Source organism: Polypterus senegalus, chromosome 10 (genome assembly GCF_016835505.1).
Source record: "Polypterus senegalus isolate Bchr_013 chromosome 10, ASM1683550v1, whole genome shotgun sequence".
Lineage (NCBI taxonomy): Eukaryota > Metazoa > Chordata > Cladistia > Polypteriformes > Polypteridae > Polypterus > Polypterus senegalus.
Genome location: NC_053163.1, coordinates 175,792,092 through 175,806,749, shown reverse-complemented (window position 1 = coordinate 175,806,749; position 14,658 = coordinate 175,792,092). Strand labels below are relative to the sequence as shown.

The 14,658-nt window shown below is 38.5% G+C and overlaps 1 protein-coding gene across 2 annotated transcripts in view; it reads left to right on the top strand.

Annotated features, from left to right (window-relative positions):
- Window positions 1-14,658, top strand: part of fnbp1l (formin binding protein 1-like) — a 139,166-nt gene that overhangs the window by 85,309 nt on the left and 39,199 nt on the right. For both annotated transcript variants that reach the window (XM_039767811.1, XM_039767810.1), the window contains exon 4: window positions 10,910-11,057. In XM_039767811.1, the coding sequence (XP_039623745.1) occupies window positions 10,910-11,057 (148 nt within the window). The remainder of the gene's footprint in view (window positions 1-10,909; window positions 11,058-14,658) is intronic.

Here is a 14,658-nt window from a genome sequence, read left to right as displayed (position 1 = left end):
TACAAATCTAAAACTTTATTTCTACCTCATCATCTTTTAAATCTGTCTCAGAAAGCCTACTAATGTATAGCAGGCTTGAAACGGATGGCCTTTTTTAATGTTAGATTCATTTTTTTTTGGTTGTTTTCTATTTAGAAAGATGAGGAGATTTATACTTTGTCAAAGAAAACACAGATTAGTCGGAATCCTAGTCAGAATGGATGGTTTCTTACCCAGCAGGGAAGCCATTATCATAGATGGATAGGCATCATGGCTAAGTTGGTTGCTGGTACCTTTCCCAGACAGGACGCCATAATAATGGAAGGTCAGAGGTACGCAGCGTCCCAGAGCCATGTATTCCACCTTTACACAGGATGGAGATATGTTCTGGTGGAACTCCCATCGCTATACCCACAGGGTATATTCAGAAATGTAGTCCTGATGAACGGCCCTGTTCGGTTACTTGGATGCCACCAGGGGAAGCTGCAGGGAAACACTGCCCCCACTTTGGGGTGCTTCTGCCTGATTTGAAAGCTCGTCTGTCATACAATGCGGTGGCACCAGAAGTATTCCTGGGTCCTTCATTAAAGATGCCCCCTCGGCTGCAGCTGGGATTTGGAGGTGGTGGACTGTGCTTGCAGAGAGGAGGGCGGAAGGATTATTGTTATACTGTAGTGTGTGAAGTTCCCTGAAATAAGCAGAAATCTGTTGAACGTATTGTCACAAATAAAAGAACCTTCATTGGAACCTGTGCATTGTTGTGTCTTGAGATTAGGGCTTGGTGGTGCCTCCTATGGATCACAACTTTAAGTCTAACAAATTTATCAACAAAGTTTCTGAAATGTGGAAGTACCGTTAGAAGCTGAGATCAAATAATGGTCCTAATCGGTGGTTTTGTATGAAAGTATACAGTGGTGCTGTGCTCCAGTAAAACAGTAATGTAATGTTTTCTGTATACATGATCTTTAATTGGACAAGCATAGAGCATTGCAACAAAACACACATCTTCCATTGTCTCATCACAAAGCAGATGTTTTCCCTCATCTGTTTCTTTAACATTGGATGACTGCTTAATATGTCTGCTATGGCCAAATTAAAAGAGGAACATAATATTTTTATTGAGCAATCATTAAAACAATAAATAAAAAAGACAGTAGCACAATCTCTGAGAAATACCTACCTGAGAGGTCCATGTTGAGATTGTCATTTTGAAAGTAATACAGATGTACATTGTTACCATCTTGTGAACTTGTTAACCTCCTCACTTGCACCAAAAGAGCACATCTGGAATGAGAGAATATTTTCTGCTACACGTAATAAGGCAGCTGGCGAGCACAGGCATTACTGTCAGAAGCTAGTGGTGGGCGGGCATTTGTGCATGCAAGCGTCCAAATACCCGTATCCTGTTGCTGAATTTCAAGGAGTGCAAGATGGAGTGAAATCTTACAATCACTTACACGGGCATCATTTGCTTCATTTAAAACCTTTGAATTAGTTTTCATTTTGCATGGGTTTGTTATGCAAAGTTTTTTCTACAAAGCCTACTATTTTCTAAAATTCCATACATTAGTTTTTTTGTACTAATATACATGAGTTGCAGGTTTCTAGGATTTATGATTTACTGTTTGTTTCTTAGTCCATTACCATGTCCATATGTTTAATGCCAATAGTGTTGCTATTGTGCTATTACTGAGTTTCAAAGATTCATTATTGTCTAGTCATCATTTACCAGGACACTCACACTTCACATATCATAGTCAGGAAATGGACTACAGAAGGCTGGCAAAGATGCTTCTAAGCCTGGCTGGTCTTTGACATTGATGGCAGTAGAAAATGTTGCCAGTAGTGATGAGCGAAGGCCGGAGATTTCATTTCACTGTGAGTTCGGCGAAGTCACAAAAATATTTGCGTACTTCACAGAACACTGCAAAATACATTGAAGTCAATAAGGAATGAAGAACTGAACCATTTTTGAGTAGATTTATAATGGTGCAAAGCATCCCTGAGAGCTATGGAAGCATCTGCCAGCTATGCTGGATCGATTATTGTGGCCAAAAATGTGACCCGAGCTGTGAGATGGCAGTGTTTACTGCTTTGCCTACAGGCCTCAAACAGCAAACGTTTCAGACAGAATGATCACCACAAAGTATTAATAAGTAAATAAAACAGAGATCATTACACTGTAGAGTTGCATGATGTGCCCGTACTAAAAAGGTAAAGATAAACCCACATTTTCAATCTCCCAGCTCCCCTTCCTCATCACTGACTATCGCAATTGTCAGTAAATGCCTCATCGCGTTCAGAATTTCACGGGGAAAATTGCTTGGACACGATCTGCATTTTAAGGATACTGGGTGCATGACAACATGGCGTGCACCTAGGTGGCTGGAATAAGATGGAGGGGGATTTTGGAGTTATGGTTTATTTGCTTTGGGGCCATTTTTGATCTGGTACTGAGATCCAGATGCTAGTATTGATAACACAGTCAAAATTGTAGTGCTGAGCCAACATTATTGTGCTCACAGAGTTTCAGTCTTGGGGTACACATTGGCCCTGCCATGAGTTAGCAGTTGGCTCATTCAATTTTTTGAATTTGTAGCTCTGGTCGCATCTGATCTTTTTTGTTTCCCATTTTTCTGTGCAGATGCCTCCTATTTTTTACTTCCATCAAGAAGAAACCACTTTTAAAACAATAATACATCTTTTTGCTATTATTTCACAGGGTCTCTTATAAGATGGAGAGGGGGGAGAGCGGGGGGGAGAGCTCCTTTAAGGCTTGTTTTGAGATGTATTTGTACACATGGCTAATTATGCATACAAATTATTTATCTAGTGCTCTGCTACCAGCACACATGGATCAGTGTGATATATCCTGTGGCAGTACTCAAATTTCCTTACTATGGGTAGCTGATGGACCCTTCAAATGAAAATATTGCAAGTCTGAGTACTGATCAGGTCCTTACAGTAGACAAATGGGGAGGTTTGACACGTTTCTGGGGAAAGAATGTTTGCCTAAATCTGCCGCATAGAATTTCCAGGAAAATATTCGCAGAAAAAGGTTGCCAGCAAACACAGCATATTTGCAGCAAAAAATCAAACTGTGGTTTAAATTGTAATGGAAAATCTTGTTGACTTCAGTTTATGCTATGTGTGCCAAGTTCCAGCACAGATTTATACTGGCAACCTGGCCACCCACTTCTTCTGCTGGGGGTCTATGATCTGTAAAGTCATAGGAGCAGCGCTATGTTAAGGGGAATTGTTCCTTAATGGCCCATCCAGACCCTAATAAAACATCTACCAGTAGAGATCACTGTCAGTTGCTTCAGCTGTTTCATTGTATTTTTGCTCCATTCTGTGTCTTTTTTGATAATTTATCTTCATTTTTTTAAATTTGCTAGAAATCTTCTATCACTTTCAGAGGCTGTGAATGGTATATCATGATCTGATATATGGGGTGGTCACGTGATGTACTTGGTCTTAGTGGATGTATTGGGAAACTATATATACTGAACAGGAAACGCGGTTAGATCATCCGCTCTTCTGATCTTTTTTGGAGAGAAGCCAGGTTCTGTCATTTTGGCATTTATTTGTTAAATATTCCTGATGCACTCTTCAGTCTCTGCCTCTGCATTCCAACATCATTTACTTTGCCTTTTACAGTATACTGTATTTCTGTTGTTTAATTAATAAAATATGTAGTTATGGCATAAATGCTTCTAATAATTACAGGCTGTTGTATTCTATAATTTGTACTGTAATGTAGTGATATGAAACAAAGATTAATTTAAAAAAGTAGTTTTCACCTTTTGTCTAACGCATATTCTCACTCATTGATTTGATTGATAAATACAAGCTTGTTTACCGTCTAAATTCTGGCTTGTGGTGTCCCTTTAATTAATTCAGACCTTATTTTGTCTTTCAATTTAAAGTAGCTTTTCTTGCCAGTTGTCAAATTTCACAGGGCAGCACCTCTGATTCTATTTTCTCAGTTTATTACTCCATTTTCTTGAATGTAGATGCTAATATTCTGGTCTTCTCTCTCTAGGAAAATCTACACTTACTGTTTGTTTTGTAGGAAGTAAGACATATGCTCACTCAGCTACTGTTATACATCACGTAAAGGAGCATTGCAATTCAATTATTGTAAGGCTTAGAAATGTAGATGCTGAAAAGACTTTTTTTCTGATCAACCATTTTACAGATCACCAATTGAGTCTTTTATAGTAAAGTCAGCTGATTAAATTGCCTTTTCAATCAATCGGAGCATAACTGGGGTACAACAGAAAAAGACATTATCACGATAATGACAACAAAATTAAAAATGCGATACACTTCTTCTGGGCTTTCCTAAGCAACAATACCCTCTCAGGCACCTATGGCATAACTGGTCCACCATCCATTATAATAATCGCAACATAAGAATTTAGTTGAACAAGTGAGAGGAGACCATTCACTCCATCATTTAATTTGGAAAATGTCATGTTAATTATTGGATTGTGAACATATAGGGAAACATTAGAAATGATGGTCATATGTCTTTTAGAGTTAAGAGAATATGATTTTGTAGTTTCCATGAACAGACATCAAATGAGGTAATTATCCAAGTACACAAGACTGACACTTCTGGGGTCCTTGGTTTGAATTCCATGACTGGTCTCAGTGTGGAGTTCTCTCCATATCTGCATATTCTTTGTTTTTTCTCCTACAACCCAAAAAAAATTGTGTTAGGTTAATTAGTGATTCTGAATTTGCCCCGATAGGGCGTGTGCATGAATTGACCCTCAAATGGACATGTGGTGACAAAATAATGATATAAGGCACTTCATTTTGTTACAGTTAAAATTCATGCAATTATAGGAAACACCAAACAAGAATCTGGGAACTATCAAAAATTTCCTCCTCCCTGTTATGTAATTCCTTAAAATAAAATCCATCTGTGTTTGATTAAGCTTGAATAAACTGTGTTTTATAAATATTCAACAAATTATATAGATGTACGGGGCATTTAACATACAATTTTAAGACTGAAAATATACATTACTACAAAATCACTATAGATAACACTTTACAGTAATATTAAGATACTATTTCAGGAAAGAAAATGTAAATCGGAAAATCTGAACAGACTTGTCTACCATTTATTATCTGAGTCATATTCAGGCTGTGGGTTTGTAGCTGCAAAGCATCCAGTACTTCAGGAGTTGGCTTTATGGGCCGTATATTGTATGCCATTTATTTATTTTTTTATATTTTCAAAACTAAATGAATGAATTGATTTTCCAGCAGCACGTCCCAGGATTCTGTTTTTGGACTCTGATGAAGCCTCAGGACTATGTACAAGTTCCAAAAATACAACTAGATGTGGATAGCTGAATATTTATTTGTATGCAAACTAGAGCAGTACGGATGTCCTAAAAGTGAACTTCTCGTTTGATTTGTTGTTGAAATTTACTTGCTTTGGAACAGCAGGATCTCCTTTGTGTTAAAGAGAGAGCTGTATTTTATTACTTTAGCAGAGATGGGAGTTTTTGGCAGAAAGCTGAAGTTCTGTTCTTAACCATGGAAGGTTTTTAAATTTCCAGAATTAATGTATTTTTCTGCGCTTCTGTTTCACTTGCTTTCTCAGATTTTTGGAAAAACCTGGCCACAATGTTTGCTTTTTTGATGTAATCTTCATAGTAGAAATGGCTTTTTAGGTTTTAATTGAATTTGCAGTATTTTAAATAAAGAATGGGCTTAGAAATTGTGTGGTCTGTCATTTTGTTTCTTAAATTGAGATAGGGTTTTATATTGTTTCTGATAATTATACTATAACTTAACACTCTGTACAATAGTGAGTATTTTGAAAGAACACTGGGAAAATAACTCAACAGCTCTGGAAACCCCTGATAGCAAACTGAACCAGTTTTGTGGTTGATACAAGTCCAGTAGCACTAACCACTAGGCCATCGTCTCGCTGGGGTTTCATTGCTATTCATGGCCTACCACAAATTACTTTGGTATTTTCCTTTGATATTATTTCATTAGATCATGTTCACTTAAAGGAAAATCTTTGAATTGATAATTTACGTAGAAACACGTTTTCACTGGATAAGATTAGATTTGTTTAAACCATATTAGCATTATTAATTTGGCAGGAAAATATTTACAGGACACAGCATGTTTTATATACTTTAATTTTATCTGTCCACCTTAATAAAAGGATGTCTAATTGCAAAGTCTCTGTATTCCAACAGACAGCACTGGCATTTCAGGGGGTGTGACAAAGAGGAAGTTTGCGTCGTGATTTCCCAAAATTAACTGAGACGCATTGTCCGACTTTATTGTGGTGCAATCTGTGTCTTGCAGTGTGTCGTCATTTGTAGATCATTGTTAGTTAGGTGCTCCTGTTCTATCATATGAAAAGAATCAAGCATTGTGCACGCAATTGTCACCTGTGAATGAGCTGCAGAAATGGTGTGTTCTCATGGGGCTGAGCATTCATAAAGGCAAATAACTTTTTTTAAGACATTAGAATTTGGACCTTGCAATGATCCATAGAGAATGGCGAGTTCTAGTGCTGATTTCTGTGCAAATCCTGATTGTGAAACGTCACTGAATCCGAGGTTTGGTTGACATTTTTGCCAGGGTGGAACAATTGGATGCAACACCTGCTGCTTACACTCAGGCCATCTCTCTCAACTGTGCAGCACATCTGTTTTTGAAGTGTAGTGCAGGTGTTGTTTGGGGACAAAGTTTGTGGTTCAGTAATTAGAAATTTGACATCTTCATCTTCGATTGTGATATTACTTTTGTAAGGGGTGTGAACATAAATCAAACATTTTCTAGGAGTGCAGGTCATAGAAAAGTTTGGGAACCACTGACTACCACAGCTAGTGTGTGTGTGTATATGTATATATATATATATAAAAATGCTGAGATCTGTCTGTGTGATCCTTGATCTTTATCTTAATCGAAAGCTTATGTCCTGATAGGTTCTAGAAACTTAGACATTCTGGAAACTGAAAAAATTTTAATGTGGCAATTTCGTCAAAGTGATCTGTGGTTGTGGATTTATAATTGCACAGTGATGGCAAAACAAAGTGATATTACTGAAAGAGAAGGAATAGTGGTGACATCTGCAGAACATCTAGCAAATCACAGAAGCCGATCACATGACAAAGAAGAAGAAAAATGGCACCATCTGCTGAGTGTCAACTGAGGAATACAAAATGCAAGAATGACTAAAGCCGATGTAATATTACACGACCTTTTATTATGGAGTATGTCAGATTTGCCAATCTCAGTTGCTTCTCTCATCGCTGCACCATGTCAAATTTCACGACTGAAAATTGCAGCCCATGTTACATTTAGTAACTTAGTGCCCATCTTTCGGCGCAATTGTTTTTCCCCATTTTTTTTGACAGTCATTAGTATGCATCCTGACTGAGCCAGAGCTGTTTGAAGGCTTAACAGATGCAGCAAGTACAGTATCAATCTCTGCCTTTCATATCTTTTTTTCCATTCTTTTATAGTTTGTAAAATACGAGACATCAGACAAACAATCTTGTTTGTGAGGTTCTAACCACATGTGTTTCTCCTTCCATGTTGCTACATTCTATGCATTGTACTTCCGGATGACCATTCCTTGGTTGTTAGCTCTCCTGCATACACAGCCCACCTCTCTGACTTGGGAGAAAAATCATACAGGTTTGATTTTATTGTAAAGCAGTCGCGGGTTAGTTGGTCTTAATTGCTAAGGAATGTCACTTTAGGTGATCATCTTCAAGGGAGCATGCCTCTGACTGGCTAGGATTATTTAAATGAAGGCTATGACCAAAAATCGCTGGAAAAATCTTTTAATGTGACATGGCTTTAAGACATAGAAATGCATTTTGACAATTGGGCAGGGTTTTCTGCTTATATTTAGCTTTTTGTTGGGATACGCAACCTCCTCCCATAAGAAAACAAGATGCTGAACCACATTGAGAAGCAGCACGTAATCCTGAATATGGAGCAATTGAACAGCAGACAAGCATTATGGCTCATAGGCATGTAAGACAAAGTCCAGGATACAGAATACAAGGAAAAGAATTGCATGGCGACAAACGAAAAGATTGGCAATTAGCTGAAACTTCTGATAATGTGAAATTGCTTTTACATCCTTACATCGATATTTCTTTGAAGATCACTACTTAACAAAGATCTTGATCAGTGTCGAGCTGGATTTTTTTCATATTGAAAATGAAAGAATGCGTTGCCAAAATAGATAAGTTCTGTTTGCTCTAGATGAGCCACCAGAAGTTATAAATAACATTACGACTTCTGGAGGAGCAGAAAGAGCTGACATTTTAGAAAACTTAAGAAGTATCAACAGCTTCTAATCTTTAACTTGGTTTTTATTTGCCTTTTATTTTAGGACTGTGGGACTGTGTTTAACAAATTAAAAAATGTTTTCCATTTATCCTTTAATTTGTAATCTCTTTTACCCAATAGAGAATCATGAAGTGTCAGAACCTATTTTTGTAACATTGAGTATAAGACAGGAAAGAACCCTGGAACAAGTACATCCAACCTCGGTTGTAAAATGCCATTTACAGTATATTATGAGTTTAATTCGGTGGAATGTAGAGGTTGAGTTTTTAGGAAGAGACTAGAGACTAGTCAGATTAGGCCAGATTTCATCCACTAGAAATGATTTGCTGAAACACTGCATCAGAAACTTTAACTTAACTCAGAAAGCAGACCAAAAGCTCATGGTCCTACACAAAAACTTTATATAACAATTCAATTGTTTTTTTGATGATTGGTAATACTGTGGTACCACTTTATTTTAGAGTTCGGACACATAACACGATATGCGGTCACTTATATATGGTGGCTGGCATGATATCATGGATGACCGAGCACTTGAGCCAAAAACACAGCATCATAATGACTAGATACTCCATGAAAATAATTACATAAAATTGTGGTAGCCACAGGTAAACACGATGATGTCACCAAGTAACATTCAAATTTCATTTTAAATACAGAAAAATTCCAGTAAACATAAACATGGCTCTAGCAGTTTAGAGGTGCCAGTCAACCTAAGCTGTGCGTGTTTGGAGGTGGGAGGATACTAGAAAAAATGGTGAACACCTATAGAGATGTAGGGAGCACATACAAAGTTCACGCTTCTAATAACCACGGCTGACTAGAGCTGTGAAGCAGCAGCACTAGCTAGAAAGTTTTATGTTAAATATTTAAACAAAGCATGTATTTTAAGTTAACATTTTAATGTGCAATACAGACGCAAGCAGAGTGCATAAAATTCAGATTCAAATGTATCAATAGGGCATTCTGGGTATGTGCCCAGGGGCCCATGATGGCAAGGGGGCTTTTCATCAAAATCTCACTCCCACCATGCCTTGCAATCAATAAAACGATCGAGTATCCATGACTTGAAATGACCAAGATGGACTTGATGAAACAATCAGAGTATCTGCAAATTAAAAGGACCAAGGGGTACTTGATGAAATGATCAAGTGTCCGTGAGTCAAAATGACCAACAGATACTTTCGCCCCACTCCACCCTCGGGGGAACACTACTTTAAATGACCCAGTGTTCTCACGCTGCATTGCTCAAAGTTTGAGTTGCATTGTATGATGTGTGATCAGCTTTCGGTTAGGGAGCTAAGTGACCCATGCGACTGTCGGGATCTTATTCTGACCATAGTAACATTGACAGAGTGTTAGAATGAGTATGAATTGCTGTGAACTTGCACTACAAAGTATCTCTGTTCAAACATTCGCACTATGACATACTTATGGTGATCAGCCATAAACCCGTGACTTCTGCCTAAGGAGCAGCCTCCTTGCAGTGTGAGCTAATAGGCCTCCATTAGACAGCTACGTAGCAATTGCTTCTGAACACTGTGAGCAGAATGCTTCCTGGTAATGTCAGTTGATCTGTCTTTCTCTGTGTCAGCCCATGCCATTTTTGCACAGCGTCACCTCAAGTGAATTGCTGCTACCTCACACCACAAAGCTGTTTGAAGCTTTGCACTGTGGTACGTAACTGTCACTGGCTAGTGATGAGCCCAAATCATCTGGCTCAGAAGCAATCTCCCTGCTACATGAGCTAACAGAAGAACTACATTAGTCAGCCATGCAGAGACTGCCTCCTAAGACTGCGAGCGATGAGCTTCTTGGTGACATCAGCTGATCTCTATCAGCCCCACCTTTTTGCACAGTGTCACCAATGCAATTCACTTGTCTGTAGTGCAAATCCCATCCTCGCCACCAAGTGAATCACCATGTACTCGCATCATGAAGTATCTCAGTTTTTAAGATTTGCGCTGTGGTAAATAACTTTGAATAGCCAACCACAAACCTGCACCATCTGGCCCAGAAGCGGTCTCCCTGCAGCACTAGCCAATAGGAGAACTCCATTAGCCAGCCACACAGAGGGTACCTATGATTTAATGGTCTTTTATATGTAGAGAAAATCCAAGCAAAATGACACCTTTTATTGGCTAACTAAAAAGATTACAATATGCAAGCTTTCAAGGCAACTCCGGTCCCTTCTTCAGGTAAGATGTAATGGTCTTTTATATGAAATAATATTATGTTCTTTGCAGAAGTGCATATTAGTTGTGTAGAAACAGGATACAATAAAAGAAACAAGCAAAATTTAACGAGGAGAGCACAGTAGAGCTAAAACAGTGGTGTGTATACATTAAAACACATTGCTTTTTTTCTTTTCAAGCAATGTATGAGGTGACACAACTTGTTCTTTCTTACTGAAATGTGTTCAGAAACAAGTGGAAAAGTACAATAACTAACAGGCAATGAAACCCAAAGATGTAGGAGGAGAATTATATATAAGCTTAATTATATGAGATACAGTCTAATGTAATTACATTTAATGGTCCTTTAACAAAGTTATTGTTTTCTGTTTCCTTTCCAGGTTTACCTCATGTCTGTCATTTTATAATATCCTGAATGAGCTTAATGATTATGCTGGGCAGAGAGAGGTTGTGGCAGAAGAGATGGGGCACAGAGTTTTTGGAGAGCTTATAAAGTATTCACATGATCTGAAGGCAGAAAGAAAACATGTAAGTACTTTTCACTCTGGGTTTTCCCACTGTTTGGATGACACTGTGGTAACTGTAATGCAGATAGCCAGAATCTGATTTGTGCTTCTGATATGCTAGGAAGAGGCCTTCTTTCACTTACTGTACTTGGTTGCTTAATAGAGAACACTATTATATAATATTATAATAAAATACCTTTATCCAAGGAGACTTAACACTATTTAAGAGTTAGTTACATTTCTTTTATTTTTGTTTTTCCAATTGGGGCACAGGCATGTGGAGTGACTTGCTCATGGTCAAACAGTGTCAATGGTGGGATTTGAACCGACAGCATCAGGATTTGACGTCCAAGGCCTTAACTACTACAAATAACTTCTTGCCATTAGATTTGGTTCCAGAGTAAACATTTTAATGGAGCGTGGTAATATGTTGGATGTCAATTAGGTCAGGTCAGGTTGGGGAGCATTCACTGGTACAGCGCATTGCCACACCCACCACATAATGAAACAGCTTGGAATCTTGGTTGGCAACCCCTCAGGCAGACACCCAGAATCCCAGAAATTACCATCTATCTGCTGCAGCCAGGTATGATGTGGGCATCCCCTTGGCCTGGTCCAGCCGCTTGGGTCCTTAACAATGAGTATACTGTGAGCTGGATCACCCTTGGCGAATCGCGTCACATGGCCGTAGCCCCGTAACTGATGCTTCCACACAATGCAGGTAATATGCCTCATTCTAGACTCCTTGAAAAACCAGCTGCTTGTTTGACACAAAGTAAAACCGGTGGTACGTAAGGATTCCCCAAAGAAACACTACTGAAGGAGTCCTGTCTGGCAACAGTGAGCTTAGAAATCTACATAAAGTTATAATGTATTTGGTCATAATTACGAATTAGGAGTCCCAAAGCACTAAAGAGTCCCAAAATTTTCAAAAATCCCTGCTGGATAAGAGGGCAAACGCGGTATCTTTGTGAAATAAAAAGTTTGATCTCACAAAATGCTTTGTTACACCGTAAATCCCAGAAGAGCACAAAAGGCAATCCTAGGTGAACAGAGAGCCCCAACACAAGAATCCAAAGAGTGGTCTAAAGACAGAGCAAACAGGTTTAAAATGCAGTAAATCACAACAGCAACCCAATAACTTGCCAAAAACTCCCAAGTGTATTTGAAATGAACCGCCAGGAACTGTTTGAGTTCCTCTGGATTTATAGGGTGGAAGGCAGTTCCTGGCAGTGATTGGAGGATTCTTAAGGGAACCAGCCATAAAACACGTGGAAAATAACCTAGGCATAGATACAGTAAATGAAATGTAAAGAATGCTGAAAATCATAAACAAAAGAAACAGTAACGTATACAAATAGAGAAAAAAAATGTGCAACAAAGACACAAGGGCACAATAGACTGTGTCTCTTTTCATGTATTTTGCAAGGTGTGTGAGATGAGCTGGTCATCTTATATTTTGGTTTGAATTTTGCACTGTTTACTGTGCTAAGTGTTTCTATTTCTCCAGGGATGAAATCTCTTGACACATTTAGTACCCGGTATGATCCCTGCAAAACACATCCCTGCATGATACTATAAAAGTACTGAAAGCTCAGATTTTGAAATGATACACAGTAGTACCAGCATTTTCGGTACTGAAAGTAAAGTTCAGATTTCTTCTTAATTCTTCTTAATTTCCCCTCCACACAGGCTGCTTGACAACAGGGTAACATCACTTATTTTCATATAGACCCTTCTCAGTGCTTACTGCCCTCTCTGTATGAAGTGGACAGTGGAATTGCTAAGGAAATGTTTTCTTTCTTGCATAAAATAAAAACAGGGAGGCTCTCGAGTGACGGTAACCCTAGACTTAATCATGGAGCTCCTAGTTATGAAATGTGTTTTTTTTTTATAGTTTGTGGGGTAACAATCTTTATAACAATACTTTTTTTTTTTTTATGCTGAAAAATATCATAGGGCTGCTAATGATAATTAAAACGCCCAGTTCACTATTGCTGCTCCATTGCCAAAGTATCAGCTTAGCCCTGGTAGTGTTCTTCAGTATAGATTTATTTAAAATTACTCATAACTTATTTCTAAAACAAAACAAGCATTTGAACCTCAGCCTGAGCAGGATGCCTGGCTCAGATATAACAATAACTGATTATTATGCCTTTCATCTGTGCCTTTTTCAGGTATCCGTGATCAAGCAATTTTTGTCATAAATCCTTAAAGGAAATGGATGGATGCAGCCTGCTTTAAAACCCAATACATATCTTATAATAATAATAATACACAATTACAAACAAAAATCATAAAGCCTAAAAACCATAGGTTTCATTCTGTGCTGTTACATACCATAGTAGCAGTTTGCAATACAAAACAGTTCATCTGAAAATCTAAATTGATAGTTTGCACTGTCCACATAATCATCTGTATTATGACAACTCTGTGCATCTGTTGCAGGAGTGATGCCCTGAAATATTGCAAGAGCTGCCAGCCATAAAACACATGGAAAATAACACAGGCATAGATACAGTAAATGAAATGTAAAGAATACTGGAAATCATAATCAAAAACAGTAACGTATACAAATAGAGAAACAATTTGCAACAAAGACACAAGAGCACAATAATTTAGTTTGTATTTTTCACTGTTCATTGTGATAAGTGGTTGTATGTCTCCAGTGATGAAATCTCTTGACACATTTAGTACCTGGCGTGATCCCTATGAAATCTCTATTGTTGTCCGCATATTGGAGACGGTGGCACTGACCAGAATGCAGGAGACAGAGCTGGAGGTAGCAGAGTTAAAGATGCTAAGATTTGCATTGGGTGTGATGAGGATGGACAGGATTAGAAACGAGGACATTTAGTGTGTCAGCTCAAGTTGGATGGTTGGGAGACAAAGTTAGAGAGGCGAGATTGCGTTGGTTTGGACCTGTGCAGAGGAGAGATGTTGAGTATATTGGGAGTAGGATGCTAAGGATAGAGCTGCCAGGGAAGAGGAAAAGAGGAAGGCCTAAAAGAAGCCTATTGAATGTGGTGAGAGAGGACATGCAGGTGATGGGTGTGACAGAGCAAGATGCAGAGGACAGAAAGATATGGAAGAAGATGATCTGCTGTGGCAACCCCTAACAGGAGCAGCTGAAAGAAAAAGAAGAAGATGATCCCTGTGAAACACATCCCTGCATGATACTATAAAAGTACTGAAAACTCCGATTTTAAAATGGTATACAGTAGTATCAGCATTTCAGGATTTTCAGCACTGAAAGTAAATGTCAGCTTTCTTCTCAATCCCACCTTTCTCTCAACACTCACAATTGAAGTTGTGGAAAAAAGTGCATTCACAGACATGATTAAACGAAATTACAAACTTTGATGTGATCAGAACTTGATGGTGGACAACCAACCCGTTATTTATTCAGTGCAGTTGGTACTTCACGGAGGGACAAACCCCTTTGCTTCAACATGTTTGGGACTTAACAGCCCCCACTAACCCCTTAAACTCATCCTTTATTGCAATGATGGGATCAGGACTTGGCGAACAAGAGGGAAGTGGTGCATGGTGATGCACTGGAGGCTGGAGTAAGACAGGGAGTTTTGAAGTTATGTTACTCACTTCATAACTGTTTTGCTATT